At 64.9% G+C, this 18,202-nt stretch overlaps 1 protein-coding gene across 1 annotated transcript; it reads right to left on the minus strand.

Annotated features, from left to right (window-relative positions):
* Positions 1–873: 873 nt before the first annotated feature.
* On the minus strand, positions 874–18,040 carry ITGA10 (integrin subunit alpha 10). Its single transcript, XM_054182624.1, is given in 31 exon segments — positions 874–1,402; positions 1,515–1,628; positions 1,744–1,839; positions 1,996–2,109; positions 2,200–2,301; positions 2,424–2,537; positions 2,610–2,694; positions 2,796–2,879; positions 2,979–3,055; positions 3,135–3,227; positions 4,093–4,234; positions 4,317–4,402; positions 4,499–4,606; positions 4,731–4,873; positions 6,236–6,402; positions 6,610–6,740; positions 6,916–7,119; positions 7,493–7,636; positions 7,751–7,899; positions 8,866–9,010; positions 9,337–9,410; positions 9,514–9,679; positions 9,841–9,991; positions 12,570–12,718; positions 13,925–14,052; positions 14,139–14,253; positions 14,371–14,459; positions 14,613–14,710; positions 15,794–15,813; positions 15,815–15,906; positions 17,989–18,040. Coding segments are annotated over 31 exon segments (3,495 nt in total). The 3' UTR covers positions 874–1,339.
* Positions 18,041–18,202: the final 162 nt, after the last annotated feature.

An 18,202-nucleotide genomic window follows, 5' to 3' on the forward strand; every position in this document is an offset into this window, starting at 1 on the left:
GTCGTTCCCCCCCCCCCGCGTCCCTCCTTTGTTTCGGGGGAAGGAGACCCGTGTGCTGGGGGAGGAGGTTTCCCTGCCCTTCCCCCAGGGCTGGGACCCTGCAGGGTTCGGACGAAGCTTTTCCATCGGCGGGAGCGGGGTGTTGCTGGGGGGGGATGTTGGGGAGGGGGGGGGGGAAGGCAAGCAGAAGGGGAGGCACTGGCCCCACCATCGCCCCGCAACCTGCCGGGCTCCCCCCTGGAAAAGCAGCTCCTGCTCGGACGCTGCACCCCTTCAAAACCCCCAAAATCTGCTCGTTTGGGGGCTTTCTGATGGCCGGGCTGGGAGTTTGGAGACAATAAATGGCTCTGGGCCGCGTGGGTTGGTGAATCCGAAAGGGAAAATGCCTTAACCTGCGGCTAGATCCCCTTTTCCGCGTTTTCTTTGCTGGGTTTCTCTCGTTGCTTTTCCCCGTTATTTAGGATTTCAGCAAAGCACCCCACAAGCGGGGTGGGTTTTGGGGGTGCTGGGCCGGGGGTGGTGGGGGGGGGGGGAGCCCCACACCTTCTCCCCGCTCCCTCCCTCTCGCCCGCGGCGCCGGCTCAGCCCTGAAGCGCCTGAAATCGGGGATTTCTTCCCCGGGAGGGGGGTGGGGGGGGCAGAAATTTAAGCCAGATGCTTCCCAGGGCGTCTCGCGAGGCAAGACCCCGCGGGGGCAGGGGGAGACGCACGGCCGAAGGGACCATGGAGGGGGGGGAGTTTGGGGTGTATTTTGGACCCCCCCCGGCCTTATCCCCCTATTGCTTTATATTTCTTGGCTGTCGCTGGTGCCTCTCCAGAGGGTTTTGGTTTTGGTGTTGGTTTGGTTTTATTGGGTTTTTTTGATTTTTTTTTTTTTTTTTTTTTTTTTTCCTGGGAATTGGAAGAGTTTCTACTCTTGGAGCATCCCCGAGGCCCCGGGGCGGCGCCAGGGATGCAGGCGGAGCGCGGCGGCGGGTACCACACGCTGGAGCATCTCCGCTGGGGCTGAGCTTTATTGGTGGAGCCGCTTCTTTCAGCCCCGGTCCCTTTTCCCCCACCTCCGCAACCATCCCCCGAGTCCTTCGGCTCAAACCTGGGGGGGCTCCTTCCCTTCTCCCCCCCCACCCCCCCCCCCCCACCTCCGACCTCACCTGGCTGCAATCCCTGTGCCAGCCCAATCCAGCCCCCGCGGAGGCATCGCCCTCCGCAAGGATGGAGCCGAGGCGGGAATGGGGGGGGGGACAGTGGCAGAGTCCCGAGCCCCTGCTTGTCCCCAAGGCTGGGGAAGGGACGCGGGCCCGTCCCCACGGCGCTGGGCTCGAGGGGCCACCGCTTCCCCTCACTGTTCCTCCTTCTCCTCCTCCTCCTCCTCGGGGAGCTTCTTGCGGGTGAAGAAGCCCAGCTGGGGGGAGAGGGTGGAGGGGAGCGTGGGGAGGGCGGGCAGAGCCCCCTGTCCCCTGCTGTCTGTTCCCCCCCCCCCCTCGCCCCAAAGCCCATCCCGGCCCCGTTCTCACCTTCCACAGGCAGAAGATGATGAGGGCCAGGAGGAGCAGCCCCCCCAGGATGCTGCCCACCAGGATCCAGAGGGAGACGGGCACCCGCTTCGCCTGGATGATTTCAAGGACCACCTGGGGGTGGGGGGGGGGAAGGAGTGAGTGGGGATGGGGGTCTCCCCACAGCGCTGCCCCCCAGGTTTCGGGGGTGGGGGTGGGGGGTGACAGGGGTCTGGGGGGGGGCTCCTACCTCCCTCCGATGCGCCCCCTCCTCCAGCACCAGCACGCTGCTCCCCGGGACCCCCAGCCAGACCGTGCTGACCACCCTCACGCTCCTGAATTTAGCCTGGGGATGGGGAAAAAAAAAGGGGGAAAGGGGCGGGGGGGGGGGGGGTTTCAAGCCGTGTTTCGCCACCCTGAGCTCTTTGCTCTGCACCAGAGCATGGCAGATGGGGGGGGGGGGGGGGGGGGGTGTCACCCTTCCTCGTCTCCCCCTCCTCACCCCACGGAAGAAGTCGTTGTGGATGGCGCGGAGGACATGGATGGAGGCCTCCCCGCCGCGGTCCAGCCGCCCCAACCGGCAGCTCAGCTCCTGGCACCAGGCGTTGGCACAGTCCTACGGGGTGAAATGTGGGGTGCTGTGGCAGGGGACACCCCCTTCCCCCCCCCAAAAGCCCAGCTGGGGGCAGCTCAGGGTGACTCTCACCAGCCTGTCCACGCGCAGGAGGTCTTCGGGGTGCACCGGGACCACCGTGGCCGTTCCCCGCTGCCGCGGCTCCTCGGGGGGGGTCCGCAGCGTGCAGGTAGCCTGGGTGGGGGGAGAGGAGCTGGGCTCAGTGCTGGGGGGGGGGTGTGCGTGTGTGTGCAGGGAAACCCAACCCCCCCCCCCCCCCCCGCCCTCAGCACCCCCAGTTTGGGCGAGGGACTCACGTTATCGGCCAGGACGCGTGTGACGGAGAGGAAGGTGGCGCGGCGGTAGCCCAGGGCTGGCAGGGCCATGAGGAGGGTGAGGTTTCGGACCGGGTAGCACCCCAAATTCTGCACCTGGGGGGAGAGCGGGGTGAGCCAGGACCCCCCCCCTGCAAAACACCACCCCCTCCCCCCATATCTCCTCACCTTCACCGTGGTCTTGAATTCGGGGCCAGGGCCGTGGGGGAAGGTGCCGAGGGGGTGAACCTCGTAGCGGTGCAGGTTGGCGTCGCTGCCGGCATGAGAGCAGGAGGGGGTCGGATCCTGCCCCCAGCACCACGAACGCCCGCCCCCGCCATCTTTGCCCCGCTCCCCCCCCACCCCCAGCCCTACCTGGAGAGGAAGAGGTCAGGCTCGTAGCGGATGGGGGCAGAAAGCCGGAGCGCGTTGTCCTCTGGCGTCGCCTCGGTGCTGTCACTGGAAGGGGGAGACGTGACCATGGGGAGGACCCCGAGACCCCCCCCACCCCCCTCAGCCCCCCCCCAAACCCACCCCGTGGGGTGCAGCCCGTCCCACCTGCTGGCCTCGAGGGCGACCTCGGCTCGGTCGAGGAGGACGGAGCAGCTGAACTCCAGCTCCAGGGTGAAGGAGACCTAGGGGGGAGTGGGGCCGTCGGTGGGGTGGGCTGGGTGCATGGGGGTCCCGGGGGAGGGGGGTGTCCCCGTCCCCTACCTTGGCCAGTGAGCGGAAGACGGGGTAGCCGACGCTGCAGAGCCGACGGTGACCTGCCAGCGCCGTGCACTCCAGCTTCACCGAGCTGGTGTCCTGCTGCGGGGGGGGGGGGTCACACGTCACCCACGTCTGGATGGGGATGGGGACGGGAGGGAGCTGGGGGGGGCGCAGGGTGAGCACAAGGGTGAGGAGCCCTATGGAACCCCACCTGGGATCGGTTGTGAGCCCCCCCGTAGGGCCACATGGACCCCCATCTCCCAGCCAGGATGGGCTGGGGGACCCATGGGGACCCCCCCATCTCCCACGTGGGATGAATTGGGGGACCCATATGGGGCAAAATGGCCCCCCACCCCCACCTAGGATGGGTTGGTGGCCCAGATGGGCTATATGAACCCCCCACCCCCCACCTGGGATGGGTTGGGGACCCATATGGGTCATATGAACCTCCCCCATCTCCCACCTGGGATGGGTTGGGGGCCCACATGGGCCATATGAACCCCCCCGTCTCCCGCCTGGGATGGGCTGGGGGCCCACATGGGCCATAGGAACCCCCCCATCTCCCACCTGGGATGGGCTGGGGGCCCATATGTGTCATACAAACCCCCCCGTCTCCCACCTGGGATGGGTTGGGGGCCCATATGGGCCATACGAACCCCGCCGTCTCCCACCTGGGATGGGTTGGGGGATCAATATAGGACTAAATGGACCCCCACCTCCCACTTAGGATGGGTTGGGGGGGTCCATATGGGCCCAGTGGACCCCCCCACCTCCCACCTGGGGCAGGTTGGGGAGGAGAATGGGTTGGAGAATCTCTGTAAGACTGGAGAGACCCCAGCCTTTGTCCCGGGACGGGCTGGAGGGTCTGTGCAGGGCTGGAAGGACTACGATGTCTTGGAGGGGCTGGGGGGGGGGGGCAGGTGGGTCTGGGGGACCCCCCCTCCCCCCCATGGCCCTGTACCTGAAGCGCGAGGCTGGAGAAGTGGAGGTTGCTGGAGAAGCGGAGGAGCAGGCTGGTGTTGTAGGCGTTCTCCTTCTTGTTCTCCAGGACCACATCCACCATCACCTTCCTCCTGCCCTTGCGCAGGACGTGGGGTCTCTGCCTGCAGCCACGAGGGGGGTTACGGCCCCGGGGGCTCCCGGGACATGGCTTAACCCCGGGGAGACCCCAGGGACACCCCATACCTGGAGCCCACGATGTCCATGGTGGCCCTGACCACCAAGTCCGTGACGCACTCATCATCCTCCCCGCAGTCCTTGAAGAAGGGGATCTGGAAGGAGCCAGGGGGTGATGCCGGTGCTGGGAGCACTGGGGGGGGATGGGGGGGGGCGGGGGGGGTGATGCGGCCACCTCCACCAGCACCCACCAGTTTCCGGATGGTGGTGGGGGACGTCTCATCCAGCACCGGGCCGGTGGATTCGGCCATGGCCAACCTCACCGTGAAGCTGAGGGGTCGCAGATAGTCCGTGGTGTCCTGGGGGAAGGCGGAGGGGTCCCCGTTAGCCCCCAGGTCGGCGGGGGGGGGGGGGGGGGTGGGGGGGGGGAAGCGGTGGCAAAAGCCACCCTGTGTCCCAGGGAGGGGTCCCGCCGCGGCTCACCAGGACGTGGAAGGGGAAGCGGAGGCAGCTCTGCCGCCCCAGCGAGAGCTCGAGGCGACGCTGCAGCAACCGCCGGGCGCCGGAGTCGAAGGCAGCCCGGGCTCCCGGCGTCCTCTCCTCCAGGGACACATTGTACCGGAGCTCTGCGTGGGGAGACAAGGATGGTGGGGGGGGGTGTGTGTGTGTGTGTGTCGGGGGGGGGGATAATTACTAAAAAAATGGCCAAAAATACAGCATTGTTCACACATTACGGAAAGGTATGAAAGCAAAAGGCTTCTAAGGTGGAACACGGAGCGCAAAGAGTTCGACGCCTGCGATTCCCTGTCCACTATCGCTTGCGAAGCGACACGGGGGATGGAACGGGAACGCGACCTTCCGTGGCCTTGCCCCGTGACGTACAGCCACTACGGGAACGAGATGGCCCTATGGAACCCATAAGCTGCCCGTCTGCTACCCTGAGCCGGCGTTTTTGTCAAATTTTGACGAAATGCTGTCCTTTGCGCCAGCTTTGCTCGCTGTAACACCGAAACACACCTCCGTCCCGAAGGCCACCCGCCTCCAAGGTGCGACCTCTCCCCCTTGGGTCTGCGCCCTGAATTTTTCGTAAGCGCTACCTTTAAATGTGAAGCCAGAGAATTTTACGCCAATCATAAAATAAAAGTATTTATGGCTGGAGTCACTCAAACTCCGCCTTGAAGGTAAAAAAATAGCATTAAAAAAAAAAAAAAATAGCCCAAGAAAGGGGGGATATCGGGGAAGATGCCGTCGATAGCGCAAGGGGGGGGGTTTATTGTCTGCCCAAACCGCTTTGCCCCTTTCACGCAACAGGGGGTCGGCGCTTGGGGCCACCCACGGGGTGGGGACGCCCTGGAGATGCTCCGGGGACACCCTGGGATGCTCCAGGGATGCGTTGGGGCTACATCAGGGATGCTCTGGGGACACCCTGAGGATGCTCTTGGGGTGCTCCGGAGGCGGCATATGGATACTCCGGTGATATTCAGGGGACACCCCAGGGATGCTCTAGGGAAGCCCAGGGGACACCCCAGGGATGCTCTAGGGATGTTCTGGGGATGCTGCAGGGATGCTCTGGAGAAGCTCCAAGGATACCCTGGGGATACATCAGGGATGCTCCAGGGACACCCCAAGGATGTGGTTGGGATTCTCCAGGGATGGCGTATGGCTGCTTCGGTGATACTCCGGGGACACCCTAGGGATGCTCTTGGGATGCTCTGGGAATGCTCCAGGGTCATCCTGGGATGATCTGGGATTGGCGTATGGATGCTCCGGTGACATCCAGGGGACACCCCAGGGCTGCTCCGGGGTAGCGCGGGGGATGCTATGCAGGGGAAGCCCTGGAGATTCTCTGGGAACACGCTGGGACGGGCATGTGGATGCTCCGGTGATACTATGGGGACACCCCAGGGCTGCTCCTGGGATGCTCCTGGGATGTTCTAGGGACACCCTGGGATGCTCCAGCTGCTCATCCCATTCCCCCCGTCACTCACCGATGTCCCTGTCCCGCTGGCCCCGGGCGCGGGTCCCAGCACGGAAGCAGACTCTGGCCCGGAGGCAGACGGCGCCGGTGCCGCTGCGCTGGCAGTTCTTCTGGATGACGTTGATGGCCGGTGGCTCCACCGTCAGCGACGTGTTGACCTGGACGATCTGGCGCGACCTGGCAGCCAGGGGACAGTGCCACCAGGATGCTCACGGGGACGGTGACATCCACCCCTGCACCGTCCCCAAGCTCTCCTCCTCTTATTGCAAGGGGAAACTGAGGCACGGGGGAGGCCGGGAGACGCCCGAGAGCATCCCGCCAGGCAGGGCTGAGCCGGGTGGCCCTGGGCTGTCCCCTCCGCCCGTCCCTGTCCCCAGGACTCACCGCAGCAGCACGGCCGCCCCCTGCGCCCCCACGGCCAGGTCCACCAGCCCGTCCCCATCCATGTCCAGCCGCCCGTCCAGGCTGCGCCCGAAATAGCTGAGGGTCGGACCCAGCGCCGCCGCCTCGATGCGCTGGGGAGGCGAGAGCAGGGCAAGCAGTGGCTTCACCGCTGTCTCGTATAAGGTAGCGCTCAACCTAATAGAAACCACCACCACCACCGCCACCACCCCACCCTCCCCCAGCAAGATGGCAGTGAGACACACACCCCCCCGCCTCCAGCACCCCCCCAGGTCCCATCTATCTCACCTGCTTGTAATGGGGCAGGAGGGTACCCGGGGCGCCGTGGTAGACGTAGACGGCACCGCGGTGCCCGTCCTCCAGCGGAGCCCCCACCACCACGTCATTGAAACCGTCGTGGTTGAGATCGGGCACGGCGGCCAGGGCGTAGCCGAACCGGGCATCCTGCGGCTTCTTGTCGGCGTGCAGGGTGCCGGCAGGGGCCAGGAGCCTCTGGGTGGGTGGGGGGGGGGAACAGGGTGGCCCTCGGTACCCCACCGTGCTGGGTCCAGCCCCATGTGCCCCACAGCTGAACCCCCCCCCCCGCCCCCCGCCCCCAGAGGTGGGGAGAGCAGGAGGAGCCCCTGGGCTGCCTCACCCCCTCAGCCCTGCTGTGAACCCCCCCCAAACCCTGCTGCGACCCCCCCCTCCCCTCCCGCCCCAGTCCCCCTCAATTCCACTGCATCCCCCTGACCCTTCTGCACCCCCCCTCCCCACCTTATCATGTCCCCCCAGTCATAGTGCATCCCCCACACACACCCAACCCCACTGTGTGTCCCGATCCCCCCGCATCCCCCCACAACACCCCCCCCCCCGAGCCCCTCACCTGCCCCACTCTGTAGAGATACACCCTCCCCGTCTCCCTGCTCTGGGCACCCAGGTACATGGGAGCTGCCACCAGCAGCACGTCGGTGACCCCGTCGCCGTCCACGTCCAGGACGCACACCTCGCTGCCGAAGTAGGAGCCGATCTGTGGGTCGCAGTGCGTGTTGGGGGGGGGGTCTGCATGAGCCTGAGGGCTGCCAGCATCCCTTTCCCATGGCTGTCTCCTCCCCCCCCCTCCCCGGCCCCCAGCAGCACCTACCTGCTCCCCTGTCAGCGCCTGGGCCACCGTCACGGTCCCCGTGGTGTCCATCTGGAAGAGGATCACCTTGCCCTTGTGCTGGAAGCGGGGGGCCCCGGCCACGTACAGGCGCTGCCCCCCGAGGAGCCGCAGCGAGGAGACGGCGTAACCTGCCTCAACAGCAGGGAAAAGCTCTGGGGCTGGGGGGGTGCCATTCCTCTGCCACCCTGTGTTCCCGGGGCACCCAGCATCCCTGGGACACTGAGCACCCCTGGGCCATTCCGCATCCCCGGGGCATGGAGCATCCCTGGGGAGCACCACATCCCTGGGACATGGAGCATCCCTGGGGCACTCACCATCCCCGGGACACCCCGCATCCCCGGGGCATGGAGCATCCCTGGGGCACCCATCATCCCTGAGGCATGGAGCATCCCCGGGGCATGGAGCATCCCTGGGGAACACTGCATGCCTAGGGCATGGAGCATCCCTGGGGCACCCCACATCCCTGGGACATGGAGCATCCCCGGGGCATGGAGCATCCCTGGGGAACACCGCACCCCTGGGGCATGGAGCATCCCTGGGGCATGGATCAACCCGGGAGAACACTGCACCCCTGGGGCACGGAGCATCCCTCGGGCACCCACCATCCCCGGGACACCCCCCATCCCCAGGGCATGGAGCATCCCTGGGGCATGGGGCATCCCTAGGGAACACCACAGCCCTGGGCATGGAGCATCCCTGGGTCATGGAGCATCCCCAGGACACCCTGCATCCCTGGGTCATGGAGCATCCCTAGGGAACACCACAGCCCTGGGCATGGAGCATCCCTGGGGCATGGAGCATCCCCGGGACACCCCGCATCCCTGGGGCAGGGAGCATCCCTGAGGAACACCGCATCCCTGGGCATGGAGCATCCCTGGGGCACCCACCATCCCTGGGACACCCCGCATCCCTGGGGCATGGAGCATCCCTGGGGCATGGAACATCCCTGGGAACACCGCACCCCTGGGGCACGGAGCATCCCTCGGTTGCTGGTGATTCCCCATTTGCCCTATATTGCCGGGACACGGAGCACCCCTGGTTCACCCCGAATCTCCAGGACACGCTGCATCCCTCGGGACACCCCCTCCTTGTACCCAAATAAGCCGCGTGATTCTTCAGCTCCAACGGGAATTCCTTCTGGAAGGCTTTGCGGGGCGGGATGATGCGGCCGCGCCGGCTCTCTTCCAGCACGGCCCCGTCCCAGTCGTAGGCTCCCACCGTGCCGAAGAGGATCCCGTCCTGGGTGAGGTGGGGGGGGGGGGGGTGGTGGTGACATGATGCTGCAGCGGGATGGGAGCTTGGGGGGAAGCGTGTGTCACACGCCTCGAGGACATCGCGTGCGTGGCGATGCCTCACTGTCCCCAAATCTCCCCCCCCCCCCCAAAAAAAAAACCCCCATCACCTGCCCAGCCTGGGACACTCAGTGCCGGGGATGCCCAATCCCGGGTTGGGTTGAGGATTATTTTCCACTTCTGCAAACCCCCCGGGACAGGCAGTGGCTGCCGTCCCTCCCCCCACCTCAACCCTCCCCGGGGCCGCATCCTGCCCGGTCCTGGCCGTCTCACCTCCAGGAGGTGGATGGAGAAGCCGATCTGGGACATCTCCAGCTCGAAGGAGCTCTCGTTGTACCCGTGGGTGCCTGGGAAGGGGGAAGGAGACGGGATTCCTCCAGATGAGGTTCCGGATGTTTTTTCTGCACCCCTTCAACCCGGCGTCCAGACCCGGATCCGGCCCCACGTCACCTTCCAGGCTGAAGATGCGGTCACCCAAGGCATCCACGATGTCGTTGAGGGCGGCCTCGTCGGTGACGTTGAAGAAGTATTTCTCATCCGGGTCGCTGGCGATGTACTTGATCTCGCGAATGAAATCCTCGGGGTCCTGCTGCCGGCGGAGGTAGTGCCCCAACACCTGGGGAGAGGGGACCCAGCGTCACCCGGGGGCCAGATCCGGACCCCGACGGAGCTGGCATGGGCGTCCCCCACTGCAGCCTGGCCCGAAGGGGGAATGGGGAAACTGAGGCACGGTGCCTCCTCCCGGCTGGCGGGCAGGGAGGCGGCCGTGGCGCTCACCGCGATGGCGTAGCGGGTGACGTTGCGCTTTTCGCACTCGGCCAGAGCCTCGGGCAGCTCCTCGCCGTCGTGGGACTCCCCGTCCGTCACCACGATCATCAGCCGGGTGGCATCCGCCCGCCCGCCCTGCTCGGGGCTGAAGGCTTCAGTGCTGCCGGGGAGGGGTGGTGTGAGGCTGAGCCAGATCCCGATCCCAATCCCGACCCTGATCCCAATCCCAACCCCAATCCCTACCCTGATTTCAACCCCGATCCCAATTCCCATCCCCAATCCCAAATCCCAACCCCGATCCCAACCCCCATCCCAATTCCCATCCCGATTCCCAACCCCTATTCCCAATCCCAATTCCCATCCCCAATCCCAATTCCCAACCCTGACCCCATCCCCAATCCCAATTCCCATTCCGATTCCCAACCCCGATTCCCAACCCCAGTTCCCAATACCGATTCCCAATCCCAATTCCCATCCCCAATCCCAATTCCCAACCCTGATCCCAACCCCAATCCCAATTCCCATCCCGATTTCCAATCCCAATTCCCATCCCCAATCCCAATTCTCAACCCTGATCCCAACCCCAATCCCAATTCCCATCCCAATTCCCATCCCAATTCCCAACCCCAATCCCATCCCGATTCCCAACCCCCACTCCCAATCCCCATCCCATTCCATTTCCCATCCCCAATCCCAATTCCCATCCCAATTCCCAACACCAATTCTCATCCCGATCCCAACCCTGATCCCAACCCCAATCCCAACGCCCATCCCGATTCCCAACCTCAATCCCCAATCCTGATCCCATCCCAATTCACAACCCCAATCCCATCCCAGTTCCCAACCCCAACCCCGATTCCCAACCCCAGTTCCCAATCCCGATTCCCAATCCCAATTCCCATCCCGATTCCCAACCCCAATCCCATCCCAATTCCCAACCCCAATCCCAACCCCAATTCCCACCCACCCCACCCCCACCCCCACCCAACCCCCACCCCCAACCCCCAATTCCCAACCCCATCCCACCCCACCCCCAACCCCAACCCCCAACCCCACCCCAATTCCCAACCCCAATCCCCACCCCAACCCCAACCCCAACCCCCACCCCAACCCCACCCCAATCCCAACCCCAATTCCCAACCCCAATTCCCATCCCAACCCCAACCCCAACCCCATCCCAATCCCAACCCCAATTCCCAACCCCAATTCCCATCCCAACCCCAACCCCATCCCAATTCCCAACCCCAATTCCCAACCCCAATTCCCATCCCAACCCCAACCCCAACCCCATCCCAATTCCCAACCCCAATTCCCAACCCCAGTTCCCATCCCAACCCCAACCCCATCCCAATTCCCAACCCCAATTCCCAACCCCAATTCCCATCCCAACCCCAACCCCAACCCCATCCCAATTCCCAACCCCAATTTCCAACCCCAATTCCCATCCCAACCCCAACCCCAACCCCATCCCAATTCCCAACCCCAATTCCCAACCCCAATTCCCATCCCAACCCCAACCCCAACCCCATCCCAATTCCCAACCCCAATTCCCAACCCCAATTCCCATCCCAACCCCAACCCCAACCCCATCCCAATTCCCAACCCCAATTCCCAACCCCAATTCCCATCCCAACCCCAACCCCAACCCCATCCCAATTCCCAACCCCAATTCCCAACCCCAATTCCCATCCCAACCCCAACCCCAACCCCATCCCAATTCCCAACCCCAATTCCCAACCCCAATTCCCATCCCAACCCCAACCCCATCCCAATTCCCAACCCCAATTCCCAACCCCAATTCCCAACCCCAACCCCAACCCCATCCCAATTCCCAACCCCAATTCCCATCCCGATTCCCAACCCCAACCCAATTCCCAACCCCAATTTCCAACCCCAATTCCCATCCCAACCCCAACCCCATCCCAATTCCCAACCCCAATTCCCAACCCCAATTCCCATCACAACCCCAACCCCAACCCCATCCCAATTCTCAACCCCAATTCCCAACCCCAATTCCCATCCCAACCCCAACCCCAACCCCATCCCAATTCCCAACCCCAATTCCCAACCCCAATTCCCATCCCAACCCCAACCCCAACCCCATCCCAATTCCCAACCCCAATTCCCAACCCCAATTCCCATCCCAACCCCAACCCCAACCCCATCCCAATTCCCAACCCCAATTCCCAACCCCAATTCCCATCCCAACCCCAACCCCAACCCCATCCCAATTCCCAACCCCAATTCCCAACCCCAATTCCCATCCCAACCCCAACCCCATCCCAATTCCCAACCCCAATTCCCAACCCCAATTCCCATCCCAACCCCAACCCCATCCCAATTCCCAACCCCAATTCCCAACCCCAATTCCCATCCCAACCCCAACCCCAACCCCATCCCAATTCCCAACCCCAATTCCCAACCCCAATTCCCATCCCAACCCCAACCCCAACCCCATCCCAATTCCCAACCCCAATTCCCAACCCCAATTCCCATCCCAACCCCAACCCCATCCCAATTCCCAACCCCAATTCCCAACCCCAATTCCCATCCCAACCCCAACCCCAACCCCATCCCAATTCCCAACCCCAATTCCCAACCCCAATTCCCATCCCAACCCCATCCCAATTCCCAACCCCAATTCCCAACCCCGATCCCAACCCCGATCCCAACCCCGATCCCCATCCCCGTGCCCATCCCGCCGCCCGTTCCCGCCGGGCTCCGGCCGCGGGGCGCACCAGGCGCGGTGGATGGCGAGCGCCGTGCGCGTCTCCCTGCCCTCCTGCCGGCTGATGTTCTTGGCCGCCTCCACCACCTCCTGCGCCGTGCGGTACCGCCCCAGCGCCCACTCCTGCACCGCCCGCTCCCCGTACTGCAGCACCCCCACCTGCCCCACACGCCGCCGTCACCCGCGGGCCAGCGCCGTCACCCCCGGGGTGGCACCGCCACGGGGACGGCAGCACGGCCCTGGGGACGATGGCGTCACCCCAGGGGTGGCATTACCCCAGGGACTGTAGCATGGCCCTGGGGACAATGGCTTCACCCCGGGGGTGGCATCACCACAGGGACAGCAGCACGGCCCTGGGGACGATGGTGTCACCCCAGGGGTGGCATTACCCCAGGGACAGTAGCATGGCCCTGGGGACAATGGCATCACCCCAGGGGTGGCATCACCACAGGGACAGCAGCATGGCCCTGGGGACGATGGCGTCACCCCTGGGACAGTAACATGGCCCTGGGGACGATGGCGTCACCCCAGGGACAGTAGCACGGCCCTGGGGACAATGGCATCACCCCAGGGGTGGCATCACCCAGGGACAGCAGCATGGCCCTGGGGACGATGGGGTCACCCCAGGAGTGGCATCACCCCAGGGACAGTAGCATGGCCCTGGGGACAATGGCATCACCCCAGGGGTGGCATCACCACAGGGACAGCAGCACGGCCCTGGGGACGATGGCGTCACCCCAGGGACAGTAGCACGGCCCTGGGGACAATGGCATCACCCCAGGGGTGGCATCACCCAGGGACAGCAGCATGGCCCTGGGGACAATGGGGTCACCCCAGGAGTGGCATCACCTCAGGGACAGTAGCATGGCTCTGGGGACAATGGCATCGCCACAGGGACGGCAGCATGGCCCTGGGGACAATGGCATCACCCCAGGAGTGGTGGCACCCCAGGGACAGTAGCATGGCCCTGGGGACAATGGCGTCACCCCAGGGGTGGCATCACCCCAGGGACAGTAGCACAGCCCTGGGGACAATGGCGTCACGCTGGGGATGATGGTATCACCCTGGGGACAATGGTGTCACTCCAAGGGTGGCATCACCCCAGGGACAGCAGCATGGCCCTGGGGACAATGGCATTGCCACGGGGATTATAGCATGTCCCTGGGGACAATGGCGTCACCCCAGGGATGATGGCACTGCCCTGGGTATGGTGGCGTCATCCGGGGGACCTCATCACCCCAGGGACAGTGACGTCGTCCTGGACATCGTGGACATGGACGTGTCCTGGACACGTCGCCATGGCCCTGGGGACACCGGCGCGGCCCTGGGGACACCAGCATGGCCCTGGGGACCCCGACACCTCACCTGGATCTGCCCCGGCCCGATGAAGAACTTGCTGAGGACGTTGCTGAGGAAGTTCTGCACCTCGTACCAGGGGTAGATGCTGTTGGAACCGTCCAGGACGATGACGATGTCCATGTAGGTGGAGCAGCCTGGGGAGGGGGGGACGCAGGTGTCACCGGCCCGGCGTGGCACGGCCCCCCCCGGCCCCGCACGCGGCAGCCGCCCCCCAACTCACGCTGGGCCGTGGGCGCGACGGTCCCCACTGGCCGGAGGTCACCATCCAGCCGGGCGCAGAGGCCGGTGCTGTAGAGGGAGGTGCCGCACTCCTGGGACCAAAGCGGGGCGCAAGCCTGGGGGGGGGGGGACAGTGGGGGGGACACACGGAGGGCACACACACAGCATGGGCTTGGCAGCCGTCCCCGCGCCCGGCCGTGCCTCAGTTTCCCTCGGGGGGAGGCTCCTCTCACCACGAAGCCGCCGTCCTTGGAGTCCAGGAGGGTCATCCCCAAGTGGACGCTGTGGCCGGGGAGGGGGACGAGCCAAGGGGCTGCGGACCCTGGGACGGAGCGACGCCGGGGGCTCAGCACCGGGGTGACACCCCCCCCCCCCCCGACCCCACCGGGGTCCCCCCCCCCCGCCAAGGCCGTGCCGGGACCGGGCGAAACCGGGCACCGTCTGCTGCCCCCCCCCCCCATCCCCATGGCGGTACCGAGGTTGGCTTTGGCGCAGGTGGCGTTGGGGGGTCCCACGCGGCACTTGTAGATGTCACCTTGGCGGTCCCCGTCCCACGGGGCCCCCACCAGCAGCCTGCGGGGAGGTGGCGGGGGGGGGAAGGTGAGGGGACACCGGCAGGGGGTCACCGTCACGCCACACACGCCCCCCCGCCCCCAGCCCCAACCCCCGTCTCCGTCTTGGCCTCTCTCGGTATTTGGGGGGGCGCGGAGCCAAACCCTGCCGCCCCCGCGCTTCCGCCACCGGTTTCCGTCCGTCTGTCCGTCTGTCCCTCTGGCTGCGGTCCCCGCCGTCGGCCGCCCCGCCGTGGAACGGGCACCGGGCCCCCCGCCCCGGGTTTTACCCAGGGGGACCCTAATTTTCATTACCCGCCCCCCCCCCCCCCCGGCTCCCCTCCCTCCGAGCCACGCCGGGGTAAAGCGCAAATCCACGGCGAGCCTTAAAAGCCCATTTCTGCCCCCGGAAAACACCGCGGAGGCTTTGCTGGCCCCTCCCTGCCTCAGTTTCCCTTTTCCTGCCTCAGTTTCCCCTTTTCCTGCCTCGGTTTCCACTTTTCCTGCCTCGGTTTCCCCTTCCCCGCCTAATTTTTTCCTCTCCTGCCTCAGTTTCCCATTTTCCTGCCTCAGTTTCCCCTTTCCTGCCTGTTTCCCTCTTCCCTGCCTCAATTTTCCCCCTCCCTGCCTCAGTTTCCCCATTCCTGCCTCAACTTCCCCCTCCCTGCCTCAGTTTTCCCCTTCTCTGCCTCAATTTCCCCCTTTCCTTGGCTCAGTTTTCCCCCTCTCTGCCTCAGTTTCCCCTTTCCTGCCTCAGTTTCCCCATTCCCGCCTCAATTCCCCCATTCCTGCCTCAACTTCCCCCTCTCTGCCTCAGTTTCCCCTTTCCTGCCTCAGTTTCCTTCTTCCCTGCCTCAATTCCCCCATTCCTGCCTCAGTTTCCCCCTTTCCTGCCTCAGTTTCCTTCTTCCCTGCCTCAGTTTCCCCCTTTCCTGCCTCAGTTTCCCCCATTCCCTGCCTCAGTTTCCCCTCCTCGCAGCCCCACGAGCCCTGCCCCAGCCCCACACACCGACCCCGTGGGCCGTGCTGGGGGGGGGGGGGGGGTGGTGAGAGAGCCCCATGGGTGTCCCCGTGTCCCCCGTCGCCCCCCCTGGGTGCCACTCACCACTTGTCCCCGCCGCTCGCCCCGCTGCAGCACCTTGTAGCCAAACTGGCCCTGGGCTGGCCCGGGGAAGACCCGCGGCCGCCGCACGTCGACGTTGAACCCCAGGCACAGCCCTGGGGGCCGGGGGGGGGACAGTGACCCTGAGGGGGGCGACGCACACGCAGCCCCCCAACCGCCAAGACCCCACCCAAAGAGCCCCTAAAAGCTAATTTTTTGGGTGCTGCTGCGAGCACCCACCTCCCACCCATAAAAATTGGGGGGGGCGCGGGGGGGGGCAGGACATGGGTGCGACCCACGGGGGGCTTGGGGCGGTGGGGTGGGGGGGGTGGGGGTGGGAGGAGGCTGGTGGGCAAGTTGGTGCCCACCCATGGGTGCTCGGGGGGGGACCTGTGGGGAAAGAGGGGGAGCCCAGCGGGGAGGGGGGGTCCCCGGGGTGGGGTGGGGGGAATCTTAGGGGGCACTGGCTGCGGTGGTGGCCCCTGTCCCCGGGGGGGGAAGGTGGGGGGGGGTGGGCAGGGGGGTGCTGGGTGCTGAGCACCCCGTGTGCGGCTCCGAGCACCCCAAACGCAGCACCCAGCGCCCCGTGTACGGCACCCGGGACCCCAAACGCGGCACCCAGCGCCCCACAGGCAGCACCCAGCACCCCAAAATGCAGCACCCTTCATATAGCACCCAAGCACCCCAAATACGGCACCCCCAGCACCCCACATACAGCACCCACCACCCCAAATACAGCACCCACCACCCCACAGGCAGCACCTGGGACCCCAAACGCAGCACCCCACATACAGCACCCAAGCACCCCAAATACAGCACCCCCGGCACCCCAAGTGCAGCACCTGGGACCCCACATATAGCACCCAGCACCCCAAATACAGCACCCAGCACCCCATGTACGGCACCCAGCACCCCAAACGCAGCACCCCTCATATAGCACCATGCACCCCATATACAGCCCCCCCAGCACCCCAAGTGTAGCACCCCACCACCCCAAATGCAGCACCCAGCACCCCAAGTACAGCACCTGGGACCCCACATGTAGCACCCAAGCACCCCAAATGCAGCCCCCCCAGCACCCCAAGTGCAGCACCCAGCACCCTAAATGCAGCACCCAGCACCCCACAGGCAGCACCCAGCACCCCACAGGCAGCACCCCTCATATAGCACCCACCACCCCAAATACAGCACCCAGCACCCCAAGTACAGCACCTGGGACCCCACATATAGCACCCAAGCACCCCAAATGCAGCCCCCCCAGCACCCCAAATGCGGCACCCAGCACCCCACATATAGCACTGAGCTCCCCAAATGCGGCACCCAGCACCCCAAACGTGGCACCCAGCACCCCACATATAGCACCCAGCACCCCACATATAGCCCTGAGCACCCCAAATGCAGCACCCAGCACCCCAGGAAGCCCCAGGGTGGACGGGACAACTCGGGGGGGGGAGTGTGTGTATGTGTGTGTGTGTTCCATTTGGGGGGGCCCAGGGGGGTTGTGTTTGCCTCCAAACTTCAAAAGGCCTCCAAAGTGCTCCCCCCCACCCCCCCCCCCCCATATCCCCCCCCCCCGGCTCCGGGTGGGGAAACTGAGGCACGGGGAGCCCCCAGGGCCACCGGGGAGCGTGCCCCACTGTCCCCCCCCGGCCGGGCACGGCCCAGGAGCGCCGACGTGCCCAGATGGGACGGAGACGGGCTGGGACCCAGCCGCCAACCCCGCCTTGGGACAAAAAAACCTCAACTTTTTTATCTTTTTTTACACCCCCCCCCCCCAAAAAAAAAAAAATAGAGAGATTTGCCCTTAAAATCGTTTCTTAAGTTCCTTTGAGTGGGGTTTGGTTCCCTCCACGCCGGCACCGAGCCCGTCCCCAAAGCCGGGGGTGGTGGGAGGTTTTGGGGGTCCCCCCTCCAGCAATAAAAAAGCCCCAAATATCCTGGGAGAGGGGATGAGCCCCAAAACCAGGCTTTTTTCCCCCAAACGCCCCCCCCCGCCCCCCCCCAAGACCGGCTCAGCGGGGGGCATCCACCCATCGCTGAGCTCTGGGTTAATGGGTACCCAGCTCAGCCCCCACCCCCCCCCAAACCCCGCCGCGTCCCCAAAACGCCTCCGCTTCACCCCCCCAAAAAACACCTTCCCCCCCAACAAAAAACCCCTTCTTTTCCCAAATCCGGCTAAATTTTGGGGGTGACGTTACCTGGGAGCAGGAGCAGCACCCGGAGGAGCCGCCGGCACCCACCACCCTCCATCGCCCCGGAGCCGCCGGCTCAAAGGTTACTCTGTCTCCTTACGGGATATATATATATATATTTTTTTTTTTTTTTTTTAGTTTTTTTCCCTCTTTTTTTTTTTTTTTTTTTTAATATTTTTTTTCCCCTCCTCCTTCATCTTCAATTGGCTGCTAAAAATAA

The sequence above is a fragment of the Rissa tridactyla genome, chromosome 23 (assembly GCF_028500815.1).
Source record: "Rissa tridactyla isolate bRisTri1 chromosome 23, bRisTri1.patW.cur.20221130, whole genome shotgun sequence".
NCBI lineage: Eukaryota > Metazoa > Chordata > Aves > Charadriiformes > Laridae > Rissa > Rissa tridactyla.